General features: G+C 40.0%; 1 protein-coding gene across 1 annotated transcript in view; it reads right to left on the reverse strand.

The window, feature by feature from the left end:
• Positions 1–18863: 18863 nt before the first annotated feature.
• LOC126262490 (uncharacterized) overlaps positions 18864–22323 on the reverse strand; it is a 243174-nt gene continuing 239714 nt past the window's right edge. Inside the window, exon 4 of the mRNA XM_049959155.1 lies at positions 18864–19540. Coding sequence (XP_049815112.1) covers positions 19365–19540 — 176 coding nt within the window. The 3' untranslated portion in view covers positions 18864–19364. The remainder of the gene's footprint in view (positions 19541–22323) is intronic.

The following is a 22323-nucleotide window of genomic DNA, read 5'->3' on the forward strand; positions in this document are numbered from 1 at the left end:
GTAGATGTATGATTTGTGTGTAGATCTTTTCACAGACACATGCCTCCTGTCACATGCAAGTTCCCTTTTGAGCAGAGAGTGCAATGGCCTTTGCTTCCTTAGCATTTTCTACATTTCATTGTTAAACCATGGTGGCTCCTTTCCATCCTTAATCCACTTACGAGACACGTAGTTTTCCAGACCACAATCTATAATCTGCTTAAACTTTGCCCATAGTTCTTCTATGTCCATCTTACTGGAACTAAGTGATGTTAATTCACTAAGAGACCCTTCTTGACTGATTTATTAACTTTCATAGCCATAGTTGCCATAATGACATCATGATCACTAATCCCCATTCCTATACTGATGCTGTCAATAAGATCTGGTTGTCTGTAGCTACAAGGTCTAAGATATTTTCATTTCGTATGGGCTGCCAAACTAGCTGATACTCAAGACAATTTTCAGAAATAGCATTCAACTGTACTTTACAAGACTCTGTCCGTACTAACCCCCCCTCTCCCCCCCTCCCCCATGGATGATGTTGTTCCAGTCTATACTTGTTAGGTTAAAGTCATCTCCAACTAGTATTGCATAATCTCGATATTTACACACTCCTAACCATAGAATTTCTTTGAATGATTCTAGGACTTTCACAGTGGAATCAGGTAGCCAATAAAAACATCCAACTATTAACTTGGTTTCACCTGGACTTGTTATGTGCAGCCAGATAACTTCACTGTCATACTCAAATTCTACCTCAATAGAGAAAACATTTTTGTTAACTGCAATGCCCATGTATGGCATCTAATCTGTCCTCCTGATATATGTTCCATGACTTTCTAAATATCTCTGAGCTTTCTACTTAAGCTTTCAGCCAGCTCTCAGTTTCAAGGATAATTTGAGCATGAGAACCTTCTTGGAGGGCAGTAAATTTGGGAACTTTGTTATGACTACTTTAATAATTTCCTGATAAAATTTTGACAGTTCAAGTGTCTTTCCCCTGAACACAATATGACTTCCCTTTCTGCATATTGACTGGTGAGTGTTCATCAGAGTATTATACCCCTCATGTGCACTCCACAAGCACTCTGCTACCTGAGTAGCTGCTTCCTTTGTGTAGAGCATCCCTGGTCTGTCAAGGAGAGTCATACAAATCCCTATCCAATAACCCAGGTCTAGAAATCTGCAACTAAGACTGTCACAGAGTTGATGAAGCCTTTGGTTGAGATCATCCACTTGGCTCCAAACTAAAGGATTCTTATCAACTCTGGGAATAATTCTGCGAATTGCAAGCTCTTCTTGCACCCCGTGTGTGAAGCCAGCAGCCTTCACCACTTCCACCAGCCATCTATTTGAACTGAGGATGGCCTAAGAACCCAATTGACAAGTGTCATTGGTGCCAATGCGAGCCACAACTTGCAGACGAATGCACCTTGCGCTCTTAACAGCTGCAGGCAAAGCTGCCTCCACATCTCAGATGAAGCCTTCTGACAGACATACCAAGTGCATATAGGCTTTCTTTCCAGCCCTGAATGCTATCTTCCTAAGAGGTTCCGTAACATGGCTAACCTTGGAGGTCCTGGTAAGTAACAACACCTTGCCCACTTGTGTCTGCTCGGACCCTGCTGAAGGATCAGCCACCTGTTCACTCACAGTGTGATTAGGTAAGGCCAGACAGCCAGCTTCCACACTAGTCCTCTGCATTAAGTGACACAAATGCATTACCACCCACCATTCACCCTGTGAGGGCAGATCCACTGTGTCGGGTACACTAGGTGGTGCCTCAGCAGCAGGGCCTGTGGACAAAACAAATGACACATGGAGTGTTCCATGTGATGCGCCAAATTTTCCGCACCACTTCACCTCACGGCAGCAATCTGAAGATGGCTGACCACACATTCAGCTGTTCATGAACTGTGACTAGCTCCTTGTTCATCCACACACGGCATGCACCCATCCTACCCAAGTTAACACGACTGACTGAAGAAGTACCATAAAAACAGATAGAAACCTAGATATGCAACTTGATACTCTCTTGATGTGTCACCAATGGACACTGATCCTTTCATATGCCGTGTAGCTGACTGTACGACGAACCAAACTCGGATATTTTTACTTCCTCTCTTGTTTTGCCATCTTCCTTCTTAAATTAGTTTTTTTTTCATTTTTGACTAATTATTATTAACGTACATGAGTATAATCTGCATTTTCATAAAAGAGAAAGGTAGACCCTTAGCCTTAAAGAATATAACACCAGGTCTAATTTTGTGCTTAGTTTTATGTATGTAATTGATTTTCTAATTTATTTCAATTATTCCTAGTTAATACTTTTGTTGTAGGGTGAAATCAGTTATTGTTTCGTAACTTAAATTCTGTTGTTGCCGTATAAACAGATATAAATTCTGTACTAATTATAAACATTAGGAGGAACAACTAACAGTATTCTTAAAGGATCTATTTGGATCTATTTGAAAACATATTAGCAAAGCCAGTCCTTAATTAATTCCAAAGTAATTTCCAGTTTCATCAAAAGTATGGTTTGCATAACTATATATGTTAATTTCATCATTTAAACAAATAATTCAGCCTAAACCTTGTAATAAAAGAAACTGTTAAAAGGAACGAATTTTTTGATGTATTCAGTTAATTTAATGAGTGATGTTTTAACTGTAATTTCTGTAACTTTAACTTTGAACAATGTGAAGTTTCAATACCTATTATTGTGATGATGCATAAGGGCCCAATTTTTGGTCCCGAGACAGTCAGTCCATGGCTGAGTTTCAGACGAGAAACATGTGTCAGTTAGAACAACAACAATGCTTCAACTTACCTGTAAAATAAGTGTTACACAATTAGGCCATGTGTTTGCTCCATATGTGCCTTTCTATTCTTCAAGAACTGTGAACTTTGTGGTTAGGTTTTTACTGCTCATAGATGTTCAATAGTAAACTATTGTAGCAGTATGTGGATGATCACTTGAAGACTATTAATGAGGCTTATTGAAAGTTAAACAATAGTGCACTGGCCATATTAAATATGGGGGGGGGGGGGGGGTTGAGAAAAGTGAAAGTAAACAACTGTGGAACGCAAATGTGCACCTGTTGGCTACATCATTTACAGTAGACTGTACTGCACTTCCACCCCTTATTTTTTCAGCCAGTATGTTGACACCGAGGACAACAAGCAAAGAAATAAAGTAGGTGAACTGTCACAACTGCTCAGAAGAAATGAAAACTATATTACAGACTGAGTGAATTTACACTTACAAAACATGAGACTAAACCTTTTAAACGGAAAAAACATGCACAAAATTTAAGAAATATGGTATTAGTAAAACATTGGAAAAGCTAAATATGCAACTTGCTGCTCTGGAAGATGTGTATAGGTGACAGTAGAAGGCCTGAGTCATCTCAGGTTTATGGTTATTGTTGGTTGTGGCATTAATGTAAATAAAGAAGTAGTTTACTGTTGATGCCAGAAGCTAAGGACTTGATCAACAGTCTTCGCTAGATAGTGGAATTGTAGCTATGATTAGATGGGCTGTTGATACTTGGCAGAGGTTTCGAGTATATGTATTTAAGGAGCTCAGATTGGTGTAAAGATTTTGCATAGTGACAGCTGTTTCTGTTTCCAAAGTACAGGACCAAGCAGGCACAAGTAGATAAAGAGGCAGCCATTTCTTTGAGAATGCACGAGACAGCACGCCTTCCTAGCAACTCAAGACATGTATCCCTGCCCTTCATCTGCCTTCCTACCTGTGCCAAAGATGCCATGGCCAGCACACCCGGACACCCCATCTATCAAAAGCAGGATGTTGACTTACTTTTCCCGACAGTTGATTCTTCTTCTCCTTCTCCTTCTCCTTCTCCTTCTCCTTCTCCTTCTCTCTCTCTCTCTCTCTCTCTCTCTCAGGCTATGTATGGTACAAGACTCTGACACAAGTGCCTCAAAGCAGCAATTCAATAAAAATATATTGTTTTAATTTTTTGTTGTTTCATTTGAGCTACTATTGTGGTATGATTGTAAATATATAATATATAATAACTGGTTTTAGTTGTTAACAAACAATTACACGATTTGAACAAAGGTCTACCAGCAGTCATAATTATATTATGTGTAATGTTATTTTGCTTCATAGTAGTTAACATATGGTTTATGTTTTCATTGTTGTCTGTGTTGTTTATTTGTTCATGTGTAATAGTAATCAATGTGAATGTGAATGTATTGGGCAGGCATAGATGGCTGGGTTTTGAGTCTGTTTGAGCAGTCTTGGAGGGCCATTTGTAGCATTTCATTTCTAAAATAGGTGTGAAAGAGCAGCTGCTGCCCCTCTTTGAAAATTTGTTGCTTAAGTATCAAAATTAATCAGCCAATTAAATATATTAATTGTAAATTCCCAGGGCAGTTCATGACCCCACTAAACCTTCCCCATGTCTACCATCATCGCATAAGGTGTGACACTGATACCACATTAAAGTGAGTGAACAGTAATGTTGCGAACAAGAGTAAGAAAGCTACCTCAGAAGTCTCCAGCCAGTAAAAAGGGTACCAATTCTGGCCACTAGATGGAGTGAGTGAACAGTAATGTTGCGAACACGAGTAAGAAAGCTACCTCAGAAGTCTCCAGCCAGTAAAAAGGGTACCAATTCTGGCCACTAGATGGAGGGCTACTCTACAGTCCCGAAAGCCTGGCACCAAAGGCCTCAAACGCAGTACTCCTCTGCTGCCTTCAGCACTACATGACCATGTTTAGCCATTGGCTGTGACTAGGAAAGAGTCAGGAGCAGTCACTCCCTGCTTGTATTGATAGTGGAGCCAGCTGTAGGCACACTTTCTCAATGGAAAAATTCAAATGGTGTGTGTATGAAACCACCAGCGTCCTGTTGTTCTCTTAGTTGAGTAATATTGCTGTCTGTGGTCTGTCTTGGTCTCTGGTAGGCTGTCACGTGAATAGCTTCCATGAGGTGAGCCATCCCATTGTTACACGCGCTTGCAGCATATGACATAATTTCCCCTCGGATTAGGCCTTTCCTAAAGTGACTGCTCATGCAGGTGCTCCGTTGTTTTGTGTTGTGCAATTTCAGGGCACCCTTTATCCACAGCTAGGCACTACCTTAAAAATTTTGAACATGGGTCTTGGTGTCCAGTGATGTACGTGTGGGGACACGAGCACAAGTAACACCTCTGATCAGAGAATGTGCATGGCTGAGTGGAATATCTGGGTGGAGTTGTAAGATAGATATTGGTTTAGAATCTTGTACCATGTGAATGTCAGAGTATGAGCAAAAAGGCAGTATTGTTAAATCATGTATTGTCTCCATTATTGGTATGATTCCTGCACCTAAGAGGGATTGCTACCACACTGGTGATCTGCGACAACAGTGTAATGAAGCAGAGAGACATTTTGTTCTGAATCGTGATAATACGTACCACATCACCAGCCCCTTGAGACTGTGCTTCCAGGATTAGTGTAAGTGATGTGGCTCATCAGTGTTCACATATGAATTAAATACAGGGTGTTTAAAAAATGACCGGTATATTTGAAACGGCAATAAAAACTAAACGAGCAGCGATAGAAATACACCATTTGTTGCAATATGCTTGGGACAACAGTACATTTTCAGGCAGACAAACTTTCGAAATTACAGTAGTTACAATTTTCAACAACAGATGGCGCTGCAGTCGGGGAACCTCTATAGTACGATATTTTCCACATATCCACCATGTGTAGCAATAATATGGCGTAGTCTCTGAATGAAATTACCCGAAACCTTTGACAACGTGTCTGGCGGAATGGCTTCACATGCAGATGAGATGTACTGCTTCAGCTGTTCAATTGTTTCTGGATTCTAGCGGTACATCTGGTCTTTCAAGTGTCCCCACAGAAAGAAGTCACAGGGGTTCATGTCTGGCGAATAGGGAGGCCAATCCACGCCGCCTCCTGTATGTTTCGGATAGCCCAAAGCAATCACACGATCATCGAAATATTCATTCAGGAAATTAAAGACGTCGGCCGTGCGATGTGGCCGGGCACCATCTTGCATAAACCATGAGGTGTTCGCAGTGTCGTCTAAGGCAGTTTGTACCGCCACAAATTCACGAAGAATGTCCAGATAGCGTGATGCAGTAATCGTTTCGGATCTGAAAAATGGGCCAATGATTCCTTTGGAAGAAATGGCGGCCCAGACCAGTACTTTTTGAGGATGCAGGGACAATGGGACTGCAACATGGGGCTTTTCGGTTCCCCATATGCACCAGTTCTGTTTATTGACGAAGCCGTCCAGGTAAAAATAAGCTTCGTCAGTAAACCAAATGCTGCCCACATGCATATCGCCGTCATCAATCCTGTGCACTATATCGTTAGCGAATGTCTCTCGTGCAGCAATGGTAGCGGCGCTGAGGGGTTGCCGCGTTTGAATTTTGTATGGATAGAGGTGTAAACTCTGGCGCATGAGACGATACGTGGACGTTGGCGTCATTTGGACCGCAGCTGCAACATGGCGAATGGAAACCCGAGGCCGCTGTTGGATCACCTGCTGCACTAGCTGCGCGTTGCCCTCTGTGGTTGCCGTACGCGGTCGCCCTACCTTTCCAGCACGTTCATCCGTCACGTTCCCAGTCCGTTGAAATTTTTCAAACAGATCCTTTATTGTATCGCTTTTCGGTCCTTTGGTTACATTAAACCTCCGTTGAAAACTTCGTCTTGTTGCAACAACACTGTGTTCTAGGCGGTGGAATTCCAACACCAGAAAAATCCTCTGTTCTAAGGAATAAACCATGTTGTCTACAGCACACTTGCACATTGTGAACAGCACACGCTTACAGCAGAAAGACGACGTACAGAATGGCGCACCCACAGACTGCGTTGTCTTCTATATCTTTCACATCACTTGCAGCGCCATCTGTTGTTGAAAATTGTAACTACTGTAATTTCGAAAGTTTGTCCGCCTGAAAATGTACTGTTGTCCCAAGCATATTGCAACAAACGGTGTATTTCTATCGCTGCTCGTTTAGTTTTTATTGCCGTTTCAAATATACCGGTCATTTTTGAAACACCCTGTATGACCGTGGGTATTGCTTCTCAAAACAATGCTTGCTCCAGCATGACACAACAATGGCCTCCATTGAACAATCTACTGTTGGACTTTCTACAAGGTTCAGCATCAAGTGCATCAGCTCATAATTTAGCAAGATAGATCAGACCAAATATCAACAATAAGATGACTCCCTTGTCAGCCATGTTGTGAATGCTGTTAGGAAGTGAAGTGCAACAGGCCACACACTACCAGGATGTGACTACAGGATTCACAACCAGGCCACGCCTGCTCCATGATACTTCATCAGTTACACTGTTTTGCATGACAGCGTCAGTGCAACCACAACTTCCTTTCAGAGACTTGGCAGACAACCCAAGCTGGTGCCATTCTGCCCAGAACAATTGGTGCTTTTGTCCATGACAGTAGAATGTATGTATACTTCACTGGGACATTTTGACAGCTCTCGGTTTATGACATTAATTTGTCACTTAGCAGAGCATTATCAGCAATGTCATCCTTTTGCTGCCCGAACAGAACAGATATGAAGTGGCAAAAAGCATCTCACTCCAATGCTTCTCACACACTCCAGAACAAGCAATGATTCAGGCAGTCTGTGAAGAACAACTCACCAACAAGATGCCATCCAAGCAATGGCTCTGGCTATGGACACTATTTGATGTGTATCTCATGCCAGATGCTGCATTCTGGACTTCACCGATTGTCAAGCTCCCACCACAGCTACAACTTCCCATGACTACTCATAAGGCAAAGCCCCTGGAGAAGAAGCTATGCCCAGTGGACAGAATGTTCACTGTGTTTCAGTGAAGAAAATGCATCAATGCTGTGAACAATGACATGACATGCAGTGATAGATTTCAGTTGAATGAGGTTTGTACCAAACTGCACACGAGAGTTAAAAGCGTACAAAAGTGAGATCACGACCCCAGTTAGAATGCTGACCTGCATCACTCTCTCTCTCTCTCTCTCTCTCTCTCTCTCTGTCTGTCTCTCTCTCTCACACAGACAGTCAATGATCCCAAGCACACAGCATCAAACACAGGCCAGTATATCACACTCTGTTTCTACTCTTAGCACCATCCTCCCACCCAGCCCATCATGAGTGAAAGTTAAATGATGTGCCATCTGTAATGGTGTGATGCACCATGGCCCCTGGTCTGCCAGTCTTCTGCAAAGCATGCCACTTGGCACTTGCATACTTAAGGGCCACAAAAGTGGCAGTTAATGAACTGTTACAATCAGGGATAGTCCACCTGTGAACAGCCTTTGGTCTTCCCCAATAAAACTTGTATAAAAAAAGGGCAGTTCCTTGAGCCTCTGTGATGGTTACAGAGATCTCAGTGCTCGAACAATATACGACAGTTATCCAGTTCCAAATATTCAAGAATTAACATACTCTCTAGTGGGCTTCACTATTTTTGGCATCATTTATTTAAGAAAAGCTTACCTCCAAATATTTGTGAGCATGGACAGTATCTCTAAGACCACAATAATCACACCATTCAGCCTTTTTGAGTTCATATTCGTGCCTTATGGACTGAAGAATGCAGCTCAAACTTGGCAGCGGTTCATTGAGAGAGTTCTATTCAAATTTGACTTTTGTTATGTTTATGTGGATGATAACCTAATATTTTCTGCCACCCGACACAATCGTGAACGACATCTTGAACTAGTTCTCACTGCCCTGCAAGATAAGACCTTGATCATAAATGAGGTTAAATCACGATTGAGTAAATCAGAAGTGACCTTCCTTGGACAAGTACTAAATGCTACTGGCATCAAACACACCTCAGAATGAAAACCCATTAAGCGGTTACAAACTCACTAAGCAGTTACTGCCTCTGCGGGCATGGCAAACTTTTATTGCATCTCCTGCCACAGGTAGCAGCAACTCCGGCCCCCCTCACTGACACTCTTGCCAGGATAAATAAGCAAGGGAAAAAAGATTAGAGAGGACTGGCAAACTGCAAGAAGTGTTCAAACTAGCCAAAAGCTGTTTCACTTTGGCTCTCCTGATACTCGATGACAACTCACTATTTCAACTGATGTCAGTGATTCAGACATCAGAGCTGTCCTACAACGATTTGTGGTGCAGAAAGCACAACCACTTTGCTTCCTCTAAAAAAATTAACGACCTCAGCGTTGAAATGGTCCACTTTAGATCAGTTGCAAATTACTTGCAGTGAATGAAGCAGTCGGATACTTTAGAGCAAATTCGAGGGCGCTTCAAAAAGTAAGGTGACTTTTCAAATTGAATGGGCAATGTTCATTCGATTATCAATCTTTTTTTTTTTTTTTTTTTTTTTGATGTGTTGGTGCACATGTCCTGAACATATGTTCACAGTTTCAAGTGTACAGCTTACTTCGTTTGTTTTTGACAGATAGAAATGTCAGATGTGTTTTAGTGTGCTCGGCGATTTTCGATTATTGTAAAAAATGGAGCAAAGAATTTGCATCAAATTTTGCGTGAAAAATGGAATCAATTGCTCCAAAACACTTGAAATGTTGACAGTGGCATACAGTGAGTCTGCTCTAAGTAAAAAAGATGGCCAAAAAGCTGCCAATGACGAACCTCACTCGGGATGCCCCAGCACATCAACAACAGATAATTACATCAAAGCTGTGAAGAAAATTGTTTTGGAAAATTGTTGAATTACTGTAAGAGAAGTTGGCATATTGGTTGGCTTGTGTCATGCAATTTTTTCTGATGTTTGGGCATGAGACGTGTGTCAGCAAAGTTTGTTCCAAAACTTCTCAGTTTTGATCAGAAGAACCATTGCATGAACATAATTCAGGAGCTCTTGAATGATGTTAGTGATGATCCTGATTTGCTCAAAAGGGTCATAACTGATGACAAAACATGGGTTTACAGTGATGATGTTGAACCCAAAGCCCAATCATCCCAAAGGAAGCATCCCAGAGAGCCAAGACCTAAAAAAGTATGCCAAGTTACCAAATGTCAAAGTTTTGCTCACTGTTTTATTATTTTTTTTTTTCAGTTACCATGGCGTAGTGCATCATGAATTTTTGCCTCAAGGTCGTATGGTCAATAAGCAGTATTACCTTGACCTTATGCACTGTTTGCGAGATGCAATACACAAAAATGTCTGGTATTGAGGAAAAACAATTCCTGGATTTTGCATCATGACAATGCACCTGCTCATTCATCATTGCTTGTGAGACATTTTTTGGCCAAAAACAACACAACAATCATGCCTCCGTTACCGTATTCACCATATTTGACCCACACAACTTTTTCCTGTTCCCAAAACTGAAGAGACCTATGAAAGGACAAAGATTTTCAACAATTGAGCAAATAAAAACTGCATTGCTGGAGGTACTCAAGGCTGTGCCAAAAAGTGCTTATGAGAAGTGTGAGAAGTGCTTTGAGGAGTGAAAGAAGCATTGGCACAAGTGTATTCTATCTGAGGGTGATTGCTTTGAAGGGGACGACATAAATATTGATGAATACATAAATATCTTTTTATGAAAGTATAAAGTCACCTTTCTTTTTGAACACACCTCATATTGAAGAAAGCCATGTCATTATATATATGGATCACAAGCGACTCACAGATGCCATACAGCACCGCTCAAAAGATGTTAGTCCTCATCGCTTCCATCATCTCGACCTTAGTGCGCAATATCTGACAGGCTTTCATCATCTACATGGTATCAACAAAATAATAACAGACTACCTGCAATGGTCCGATACTATTTCTCCAGAGCAAGGTAATGACAAACTAGCAGAAGAGCAGAACCATGACATGGCCGTAATGGTGTTACTTAACAGTGATTCCGCCAATCTCCAAACAGAATAGTGCACAGTCCCTGAGACTAATATCCAAATAATGTGCACTTTATCTCAGAACAAAATTTGGCCACTAGTCCCCACATCCATGTGCTGCACCATTTTTGAACAATGACAGAACCTGGCAGACCAGGTATTAGGCCTACAGTACATCTCATCTCTGAACATTTCATTTGGCCAAACATTAAAAGTGACTGTCGAACCTCGGCACAATATCGCTTGGTGTACCAGTGCAGCAAAGTTGGCTGTCATAAACAATCTAATCTAGGACATTTTGATATACCATGAGCATGTTTTTGACATGTGCAGCTAAACCTCATTGATCATCTTCCAGGATTGGAAGATTACAGATAATTACTATCAATTATTGATAGAGTATAATTAGAACAAAAATATGGAGCTCACTGCAAACTTTTGGAATTCCCAGGAAAATAACTGCTGTTGTTAAGTGCGTGTATGAAAACTACATCAAGATCTGCTTTCAGATCCAAAGTCAGTGAAAACAAGAGCCAAGCAAGGCTGCAGGCTCCCACTGATACTATTTAACATAGTACTGAATCTTGTAATGGTGCAGGCAAAGGATAAAGGGCGAGGAATAAAATGGAGCAATGGAACACATCTAGAAGACCTAGATTTTGCAGAGGACCTTTGTTTTCTATCTCACAGCCTCAACAGCATGAAAGAGAAACTAGAAGAATTGAAATCTGCGGCGAAGAAAGTCGGTTTGAAAATTAATGCCCAAAAAACAAAAGACATGCAGGCAAGTTATAACAACACTGCAGAGCTTAAGCTTGGGAGCCAGCTAATCAAGAGGGTGGATAAGTTTGTGATGTCGGCGTGTATATCTGAACTATTATTGTCCGTGTTGGTTTGCTGTTGATTCTGGTATGAACAAACCTATCACTCAACTGTTCACAGTAACACACTCTCTGCCCTACCCTCCTATTCGTAACTAATTCTACTCCCATTATACCATTTTCCGCTGCTGTTGATATTACCCTATACTCATCTGACCAAAAATCCTTGTCTTCTTTCCATTTCACTTCACTGACCCTTACTATATCTAGATTGAGCCTTTGCGTTTCCCTTTTCAGATTTTCTAGCTTCTCTACCAGGTTCAAGCTTCTGACACTTGACACCCTGACTCTTAGACCATTATCCTTTTGTTGGTTATTCATGCTTTTTCTCATGGCCACCTCCCCATTGGCAGTCCCCTCCCAGAGATCCGAATGGGGGACTATTCTGGAATCTTTTGCCAATGGAGAGATCATCATGACACTTTTTCAGTTACAGGCCACATGTTCTGTGTCTTTAGTGCAGTTGTTTCCATTACCTTCTGCATCTTCATGCCATTGACCATTGCTGATTCTTCCTCCTTTAGGGGCAGTTTCCCAAAACAAAGACAAGAGAGTGCCCTGAACCTCTGTCTGCTCCTCCGCCCTCTTTGACAAGACTGTTCACAGAATGAGAGTGACTTCTTAAACCAGAAATCTTTGGCCGCCAATGCTGATTGTTAAGCAAAATTTAAGCAGAGGCAGCTTTCGAACCTGGGGCCGAGGACGTTTTGATTACTAATCAAAGATGCCACTCCTAGACCATGGGTATTCAAGCCCATATAAAGTTTTAAAATGGGACACTGACATATTTAAAATTTTACTCAACAGAAAAGTGACATCAGTGTCATTAAACCATCTAAAACTGGCATAGATTCCATGTGAAAGTGCAGATGCATGTGACATGGACCAGGAAGGAATAGATGATGACCTATGCAGTCATTTACCCCACGATGTGCACGTATCTAACTCAGATGTCAAGGGGACAGTCCTCATCAAACTTTACATGAGAGACTTTGACCTCTATTTTTCAAATCTCGTCTGATGCAGTCCCCAACAATCAGTCTTTCCTTCTCATCCCGTATGGTAAGTCTCCCCTGACCTGCGGTTCTGGGCGACTTTCCCAAAATCTATCCCTTTTCTTGACCTCTCCAGTCCTTTTCCTTCACCCTTCTTCCTTCCCCTTCAACCCTTCTGCCTGAAGATGGAGCCACTCACTCCGAAAGCTTGCCATTCACAACAGTCTTTTATGTGTGTGTTCTGCCACAGCTTGGTGAGCAGATTTTTTATCCATCCAATTAAATAAAGATAATTTTTGTAACTTATTTCACAGATTTTTTTTAATTTTTACCCATTCAATAAAAATGTTTTGCTGAACCAATGTTGCATGCTTGCAGATGACATCAACACAGGTAGTAATGTCTCTTTCTTGATCTTACTGACTCTTTTCTGAAAAATAGCGACACTGAGAAAAGTCAGATACAGTTTATTGTGATTCTCAAGGGGAAGAAACTATTGTATCACCAATTGACTACTTTGTATACAGACACTGTTACTAATAATGTACAACTTAGTACTGTGTGGTCTCTGATTTTAAGGGCTGAGATGCATCATTACACACTTTCTTGGAAAAAAGTGTTGGATGAGGGGTGCCATGACAGTATAGGCTAATAAACCTTTCCTAAGCTTTCAGGTGAATCATGTGGTTAAATAGCCATGAACTTTTGGATCAATAGTTCTCGGTGATTGGCAAGTGGTGATCACTTGACAGTGGGCAAAGGGAACTCTTCCAAAAGTTCATTGATATTTAACCAACTGACAAAGTGGGAAGCGCAAGAAGGTTTTATTCCTGTAGTAAGATCTAGTAATTTCTTCTTGTTACTAAATATTTGTAGGTATCCAGAAGTGAGACACAATTACAGTTTACATAGTGAACAGACACTTGATTGATTCCAGGTACTGCAAACATGTATTCAAGTATGGAGGACCACTACAGCAAGATGAAAAATGTGGGGAAAGTCAGAAGAAAGTGTATCTAGGACAGGTAACTAGAGCTTAAGAGAGAAGTGATTCATTGTAGACAAGTTCTACACATCCCAGTATACAAAGAAACAGAAATTTTCTCTGGGTACGGACTGTTGTAGTTACTTAGACAGATCAGAAATTTAATGTGTTTTCGATGATAACAGTGATGCAGTCACCTGGAATAGGTTCTGAGTGTTCCTGGAATGCTGTATGCTGGTTTGTAATTGTATTGGTGTAGCTATAAGTCACTTCCAAAGGCATATCAAGCATGTTTGGGTCCTCCTCCCACCACCTCTCTTTGCCCCACTCCCCCTCTCTCTCCCCCCTCCCTCCCCTCCCCCTCTCCAACACTGTAAGCTTTGTGGATCAATATGTGAACTGAATGGTGAGAGAAATGTGTGTAGCCTAATCTACCTAATCTATTACTGGTTCAACAACTGTTTTCTTTATGTTAAACATATCAACTGTTCTGCAGGAACCACCCATCTGTTATGTCTTACTGTGGCAGGTAAAGATCCTTCTAGGAAGTAATGGCTTGATAGCTAATATAGTCAGTGCACCCTGCTGGACAATGTGACATTTGTGTGACACTCTGTGTGTTATTATATTCTTTCCTGTTCACCTTCACTTTCTGCATTTAGTCCCAGTTTTCCACTTTCTGCTACCCTTTTCATCACCATTGTATGTAAATGTTATCGATACAGCAAAATATTCAAAAGGAAGCATTCATAATTCATTACTTTTAAGTTATTTAACACATTGCTCTAAACTGTGTGGGGTTCAGATCACCATCCACCCATGCTGATTGACATTTTTTAGAATTCCCTAATCACTTAATGCACATGCTGGGATGCTCCCTTTAATGTCTCATCCTTTTTTCCCTTTTTCTCACACCAATCCATTTAGTTATGGCTCATATCTAATGACATTGGTCATAGAACGTTGAACCCAAACCATTCATGAAACCCCAAACATTGTTGAAGAGTAGTGTTTGTTGTTTCCTAGAAACTCTTTCTTCGAATTCTGCACTGTCACATAGTAAACAAAATTTATTTATAAGGTATATCTGAACAGATAAGTGGTAGGACTGATGATGTACCAGCAGACAGAATCCAGTGTAACATTCTTAAACACATCTGTCACTGAAACAAAAACACAAGATGAAATTGTGAAAAATATGCTAGTAAGCGATTTTTGAACCACTGGCTCCTTAACTGCCCACATTCAACAGAATTCTTAAGCATCTGAGCAACAATAACTTTTTTCATATACATAGTGTTAAAAAAGTATTCCTTATTTTAAGAGGTGGCAATATGGATCAAAACACAATAAAAACGTCCAGGAAACATGTACTTTAAAATGGATACCTAACAGCTATTAGCACATGTTCATCTTCACTACTGTGAAAAACATTTATTTTACTGCAAACTCTTTGTTATCATGAACGACCAGCAGAATGCAGTAAACAAATGAGAACACATTATTATGTTACTGTGAAACAGCAGAGCTTCTAACACAGTCTGCTTTTGTTTGACAGTTGTTTCCATTTGCCAGACTATAACAGAAGTTCATTTCTGCGATTTCCCATGTGGAACAATTGACTTCCATTATGGTGGTAAGTGCAAAGATACAATTACAACGCAAAAGTATTTCACAAACTTATCATAACTCAAACTGGTTCCATTAGTACTGATGTACACACAGTAGCTACCTGAACTGTGAATATGGTTTACAGTAACAGCACTAACAGATGTTTACTGCATGCCGTATCCATGGACAAAAATGGAGGACTATGTCCTCATTTGGTTACTGCATTCTGTTGGTCTGTCATAATAGCAGAGAGCTAGCAGTAGAAGAGATGTGTTTCACAGTAGTGAAGATATACAAGTGCTCAGAGCTCTTACGGTACTAAAATACGGAACACTTTTTTTAACACTCAACACCTTGCAGTTAGTTACTTGTTCCATGATCCTTTTGCCTGATAGATTGTAATGATGTGGAATGAGTCATTATACATCCACATCACAAAGTAATTTGTACATGCAGCTACATTCTGAACACATTTAATGCCTTTCTTTTTTCAAAATGAGAAAAAAAGATATAACAGATGTGAGTTAGTAATTCCTGCCCATATATTTTACACATTACAATAATAGAAATTCTTCTAATAGAAGATTGTCAAGGAGAAACTTTCTCAGTTTGTTATCAAATTTTACTTTACTGTCTGTCAGACATTTCATATCACTAGGTAAATTATCAAAAATTTTTGTTGCAGCATTGTGCATCCATTTTTGTACTGAAGACAACCTTAATGTGGAGCAGTGACTATCATTTTTCCTTCTGGTGTTGAAATTATGTACCTCATTGTTCCTCTTGATCCGTAATGGATTATTTACAGCAGCCTTCAAGAGGGAATAACTATACTGTGAAGCAGTAGTCAGAATGCCCAACTCCTTAAACTGATGTCTTCAAGGTGATCATGGGTGAGCACCACGTATTATTCTCACAGCATGTTTTTTGCACGATGAAGACTTTCTTTCTTAAAGATGAGTTACCCCAGAACATTATGCCATATGACATTATTGAATGAAAATACGCAAAATATGCCAACTTACTGATTTGTCTCTTCCTGAGATTTGCAATGATTCTAAGTGCAAATGTGGCTGCAATAAAGGTTAGTATTGCTCAGATGCCTAAGAGTTATGTTGAATGTGGAAAATTAAGCATCCAGTAGTTCAAAACTAAAAAAAAAAAGAAGGGTATATTCCAGTACAGGCACTGCAACTTTATAATACTACACCCGTACAGAGTTAAGCATAAGCACCTCACTAAACTGCTTAGATGTTTTTGCAGAATTAGAATTTCCCTTCTGGGAGAATTCACAGTACTTTGAGCTGTGTTCATTCTGAAGGTACAGGAGTGCATGAAATTTAATCTGCAAGAAGTTTCTTGTTTGCTATGATTCACAGAGCAATTTTAAGGCTATTTAGTATTTGTGACCAGATGAGTAGCAGGTCAAGATATTGTATATGAAGTTATTAAATCAGAGAGGCAAGGGAAGCAAATATAGTTCTGCTCAGTACTTGGCCACATGGGTGTGAAAACCAAAAGTCAATGAATAATGCAACCAAAGACGCTTGTAAGTCTCTTGTATGCAATCTCCTTGCTCTACAGTATGGTGTTCTTGAAACAGTGGGAGAATAAGTGGTAAGAGGTGACGAGCAGTGAGCAGCAACTACAAAAGTTTACCATATCCCTCAACCATGATAAAGATGCCCTTGCATAACTATCTACTCAAGTCAGAAGACCTGGACTACTTTGTACCGGTGCTGTATGGAGCTTTATGTGCCCCACACTTCCACACTGGGTAAACGGCAACATCAGGAGTTTACCCAGACTGCACACAGTAAGAAAACTAGTCTGCAACTGTGCGGTGTCCCGGCCAGATGCTAGTTGTAAGCGCTACTATTTATACATATATCTAAAAACAAAAATGATGTGACTTACCAAATGAAAGTGCTGGCAGGTCGACAGACACACAAACGAACACAAACATACACACAAAATTCAAGCTTTCGCAACAAACTGTTGCCTCATCAGGAAAGAGGGAAGGAGAGGGAAAGACGAAAGGATATGGGTTTTAAGGGAGAAGGTAAGGAGTCATTCCAATCCCGGGAGCGGAAAGACTTACCTTAGGGGGAAAAAAGGACGGGTATACACTCGCACACACGGGTATACACTCGCACACACACACATATCCATCCACACATATACAGACACAAGCAGACATCTCACAAGCAGACATATTTAAAGGCCAACTAGCATCTGGCCGGGACACCGCACAGTTGCAGACTAGTTTTCTTACTGTGTGCAGTCTGGGTAAACGCCTGATGTTGCCGTTTATCCAGTGTGGAAGTGTGGGGCACATAAAGCTGCATACAGCACCATATTGGTCTTTAAATATGTCTGCTTGTGAGATGTCTGCTTGTGTCTGTATATGTGTGGATGGATATGTGTGTGTGCGAGTGTATACCCGTCCTTTTTTCCCCCTAAGGTAAGTCTTTCCGCTCCCAGGATTGGAATGACTCCTTACCTTCTCCCTTAAAACCCATATCCTTTCGTCTTTTCCTCTCCTTCCCTCTTTCCTGATGAGGCAACAGTTTGTTGCGAAAGCTTGAATTTTGTGTGTATGTTTGTGTTCGTTTGTGTGTCTGTCGACCTGCCAGCACTTTCATTTGATAAGTCACATCATCTTTGTTTTTAGATATATTTTTCCTATGTGGAATGTTTCCCTATTATAACTACTATTTATACAGATACACAAACATTTGTACACCACATTTTAAAATACTGTTTTTGACCTATGAAGATTAGAGCAATCTTTCAGTTACCTGGTGGCTTGATACAGTTTAACTGAGAGAAGTTTGGTGCAAGTACTAATGTTCACACTCTTCTGCAACATTTATGTATACAGATAGGGACTAAAATTAAGACTATTGAGCCGCATGGTTAGAAGCGTCATATCATGGATTGTGTGGCCCCTCCCACTGGAGGTTCAAGTCCTCCCTTGGGCATGGGTGTGTGTGTTGTTCTGAGCATAATTTAGTTTAAGTAAGTCTAGGGACCGATGACCTCAGCAGTTTGGTCCCTTAAGAATTCACATACATTTGAACATTTTTTAAGAGTATTGCCAGGGTGGCTTGGTCCTTCAAAACGTTGAAAGTAATCAACACATCACTGCCGATGAACGTTTCAGTACTGTACAATGTCTCATCTATGTGCATTTAGAATATATTTTATATAAGGACAATTTTCACATTGTAAATGAGACGTGCTTGAATAACAAATGTGCACACAAGTGTGATAGTCAGTAAAAGTTCGGGCACTGATAACCCACTCAACTGAACCTCATTAAATCATGAAACAGTAAGAGACAAGTCTCACAGTGATTTGGAATAGCTGCAGGCTGAATGTATGTGAAATGATGGAAAAATGACTATTGCTTCTCCCGAGTCTGTGTCCAGTGCTACATTAGAAAAATGCTGCATGTGGTGATCTGGTTTGCCGTCTGCTGTTTCACAGATTAGCCCCAGAAGTATGTAATATGGCTGTTATAACATGCATTTAGTGTGATTACAGTAGTAAATTGAAACAAAAAACTTTGTAAATATTTATTCAGCACAATGTTGTTTACAGTTAGTTACTTTGGAGAATATATTTAATTCTTAACTGTTAATGAACAACCACAAAAGTGTATTAAATTACACACAAATACTTCTGCATTCATGAATATTAGTGACTGATAGCAAGTACAAAAGATAGCGGGCCTGCCATCTGTGGATACAATCAATAAGGCTGATATGAGACATGATACATGTGAGTCAGGTGGTAGGCAAATTTAAGTCTCTTTCCTGTAATGATGGTTTATTTGTACACAGAATATTTACTCTTACAATATGTAAGTTGTAATACTGTAACCTTTGAAATTTAATTGATGGCTATGGAAAGAACTAAATATTCAAATTAAAAATAGGAGAACCTCTACAGCAGTCCTACAGCAGTCTGGTGCACGAATGTGTAATCAACTGCATGACACCTAGTGACTAGCTTCCAATTTGTCACCCTCCTGCCTATTTAGCGGCTTTTTGAAGCACAACTTCAGTTGGATTCGAAGCACCGTTTGAGGTGTTTGCTGCAGAATGGCTGCAAGACTGTGATGTTACAGGAGTTGCAGGCGGCGACCAGCTCGTAGCAGCAGTAGCCCCCATGCTGGCAGCAGCGTGGCCAGTCACTGGCGTTGGCCTCTTCGCAGCCGGCACATGTCTTGCAGTCACCTGCCGTCACAGAACATAGAGTGTCACATTCTAAGATTGTGCAGAGGTGAGAAAAAGAGAGACTAGCATGTAACTGAGAGCGTGAGAAAACTATAAGAGAAGGAACAAATACACAAATGTAACATCTCACTGATAATTTACGATAAGTTAAAAGCTGGTTCTGAAATCTGGATATCAAACCTATTATATTTCTGAATGAGTCACATTAGCTACAGTTCAGTTCAAAGCTCAATTCCTTCCAAACTCCACAGAGGTGTGCACATGGAGTTGTGGATGTCTGGGATACAATACAAGGAAGAGAGTTGGATATTACCACATTTTCAGTGGGATAATTTGCGATGAGAAAAATTTTACTTTTGGTGGAAGAGATGCCACCTTGATCCTCTTTAACAATTTAAAACTGTGGAAGGAACAAAGAAGGAGCTACAAACCAGCAGCTGTGTTTGAGAACTAGTTTGGCACACAACTTTAAATTTCTGCAAATGATCAACACTGCTCACATCCACAATGAGTGAATGTATTTTATTTGTCTAACTTTCCCTGTCTGAAATATTAATAAATATGACCTATTAAGTTTTAGTGATTGGGGAAAAAAGATATAGTGATAAAATTACTTACTGTATGTGCACATCTAACAACCACAGTTAGTACCCCTTTAATCCTTTCCTGCCAAAAATATGAACAATTGTGCCAAAGGATTTAATATTCAGGAGAATATTACCAAAGCAACTAAAGACAAAGTTGTGTACTATAATACATACATTTTTTTTAATTTACGACAAAACACAAGTGAGTCCCATCAGAATATATCCATTGTATCTGACTGGGTTATTTACTTATTGTACTTGTAATATCAGTTTACATTAACTAAAGCAGTACAAAACCAGTTATAAACATCAAAACACTCCCAATAATTTCATGTCAGTATGGCCTGTAAACTCTCGTCACAAAATGCGGAACACAGCTACCAACAGCACATGCCTGCGAACAGGTGGGATTGTGTAATTTAGTTTTCATCAATTCCTGCTGTGTGTTTGTACCTGCCATTCATTCTGTGGGGCATTTTCATTCTGCTGAGGATTTTGTGATCCGTACTTTATTAAAAGTGTTGTGTGCAGTGGCATCATAACAAACTTACATCTACAATTATTTAAAGTGCTGAAATGACGACACACAGCGAATTGTTAGACTAGTTTCACATGCAAACTATGTGACGTATGATTGTGCTTTGAGCCCTGTTTCAGAATATTCCACATGAAACATAATTTTCAATTTTTTCAGTATTATTAAAATACAGTTATAAAATGTAATTTAGCCATTCCAAGTTTCTGTTCAATCCTTATTTCTTCATTTTCTAATGACATGTTTTGAATGAAGTAGTATATAAAAACACCTTTACTGAAATGATCAATATTGATTATATTTTTGTTAATTTTTCTTCTGTTTCTCGACGTTGAATGATGATGAAATGATACCATGAAATGAAAGTAGAATAGATTGTACAGTATGGTAATGGCATACATAAAATGAAACTTAATACCAATAATAAAACAGTACTGTAATTTTGGTCTTCTACATGTGAGTGTTACTTAGATACCTATTAACAGGGATTTCCTATACACATACAAAAAAAAAAAGAGACATGATCGGCATCAAGAATCAGACTGCTCAGGTATAAATAGCCCCATTTTTCAACAGTCTTACCCTAATCATCTGACCCCCTTCACTGATATTTCCAACATTTGTGAAAACCTGTTACAAGTCTGTTCATTTACACAGGGATCTTGAGAAAATTCCTCATTGGTGTAAACAATGGGAAATGTAAATTAATCAAGAAACCTGCAAAATAATTTGTTCACGTTATTTGGAATACTGTCCACTTGACAAGTGTAGACTATGTTCACTCGAACATTATCTACTTTATGCCTTTCTGAAGCTAATGGCCGCAGAATGCACCAAGTTTTACGTCCAAATACTACACAGGGGATCCTACTACTTGCTCCAGATGCTAGTGCAGAACTGGTCCAATTAAAACTTTGGGGCAGCAGTGGAATTCGAACCCACAGCCTTTCGGATTGGCGCTTTATACGAGCCCCTTTGACCACTCGGGCACGCTACCTTACCAAATATCGTCAAATGTTAATGTAAAAGAATTTAGAACAAACAAGAAATCTTGGTCACGCAGCTGTTATGAATGGGGCGCATTTGTGTCGCCTGAAGAATTGCAACACGGTCGTAAACAATAATATCTAACGAAAAGTCTGAATCGGACGGTGCGTCATTTAACTGCGAAACCGAGGAAGTCAGCAAGTAGGGTCGCAAATAACAATTTTTTTTCTACTTTGAGGTGGAAATTGAAGATGATGGAAAAGATTACGAAGATTAACAGTATATACAGAATTTCTGGTTTTCTGAAACAAGCTTACTGCAACCAAAAATAAGAATGAAAACGCAAGCAGAAGATAAATAAATAATGTGCATACTTTTTCTTGGCATTCAGTGTTATTGGTCGCAGCACCTTGTGGAGATGGCTAATGCAACACAAATGACTCATTCCGCGCACAATAATATGATTTTCAATCCAGCTGGGCAACCCCAAGTCAGCTACGTGGCCAGAAATCTCCGTTTTCTTTCCATGTATCCTTTCGATGTAACAACAATATGAAATTTCAAATTGCCACTGTTATATAGATCGCATAATCTTTGGGTAGGATTTCCAGCAATTCGTGATACCGATCATTGAAGGTTGAATATGATGCCAACTTTCTGAAACGTAGTGAATG

Source organism: Schistocerca nitens, chromosome 6, assembly GCF_023898315.1.
Source record: "Schistocerca nitens isolate TAMUIC-IGC-003100 chromosome 6, iqSchNite1.1, whole genome shotgun sequence".
NCBI lineage: Eukaryota > Metazoa > Arthropoda > Insecta > Orthoptera > Acrididae > Schistocerca > Schistocerca nitens.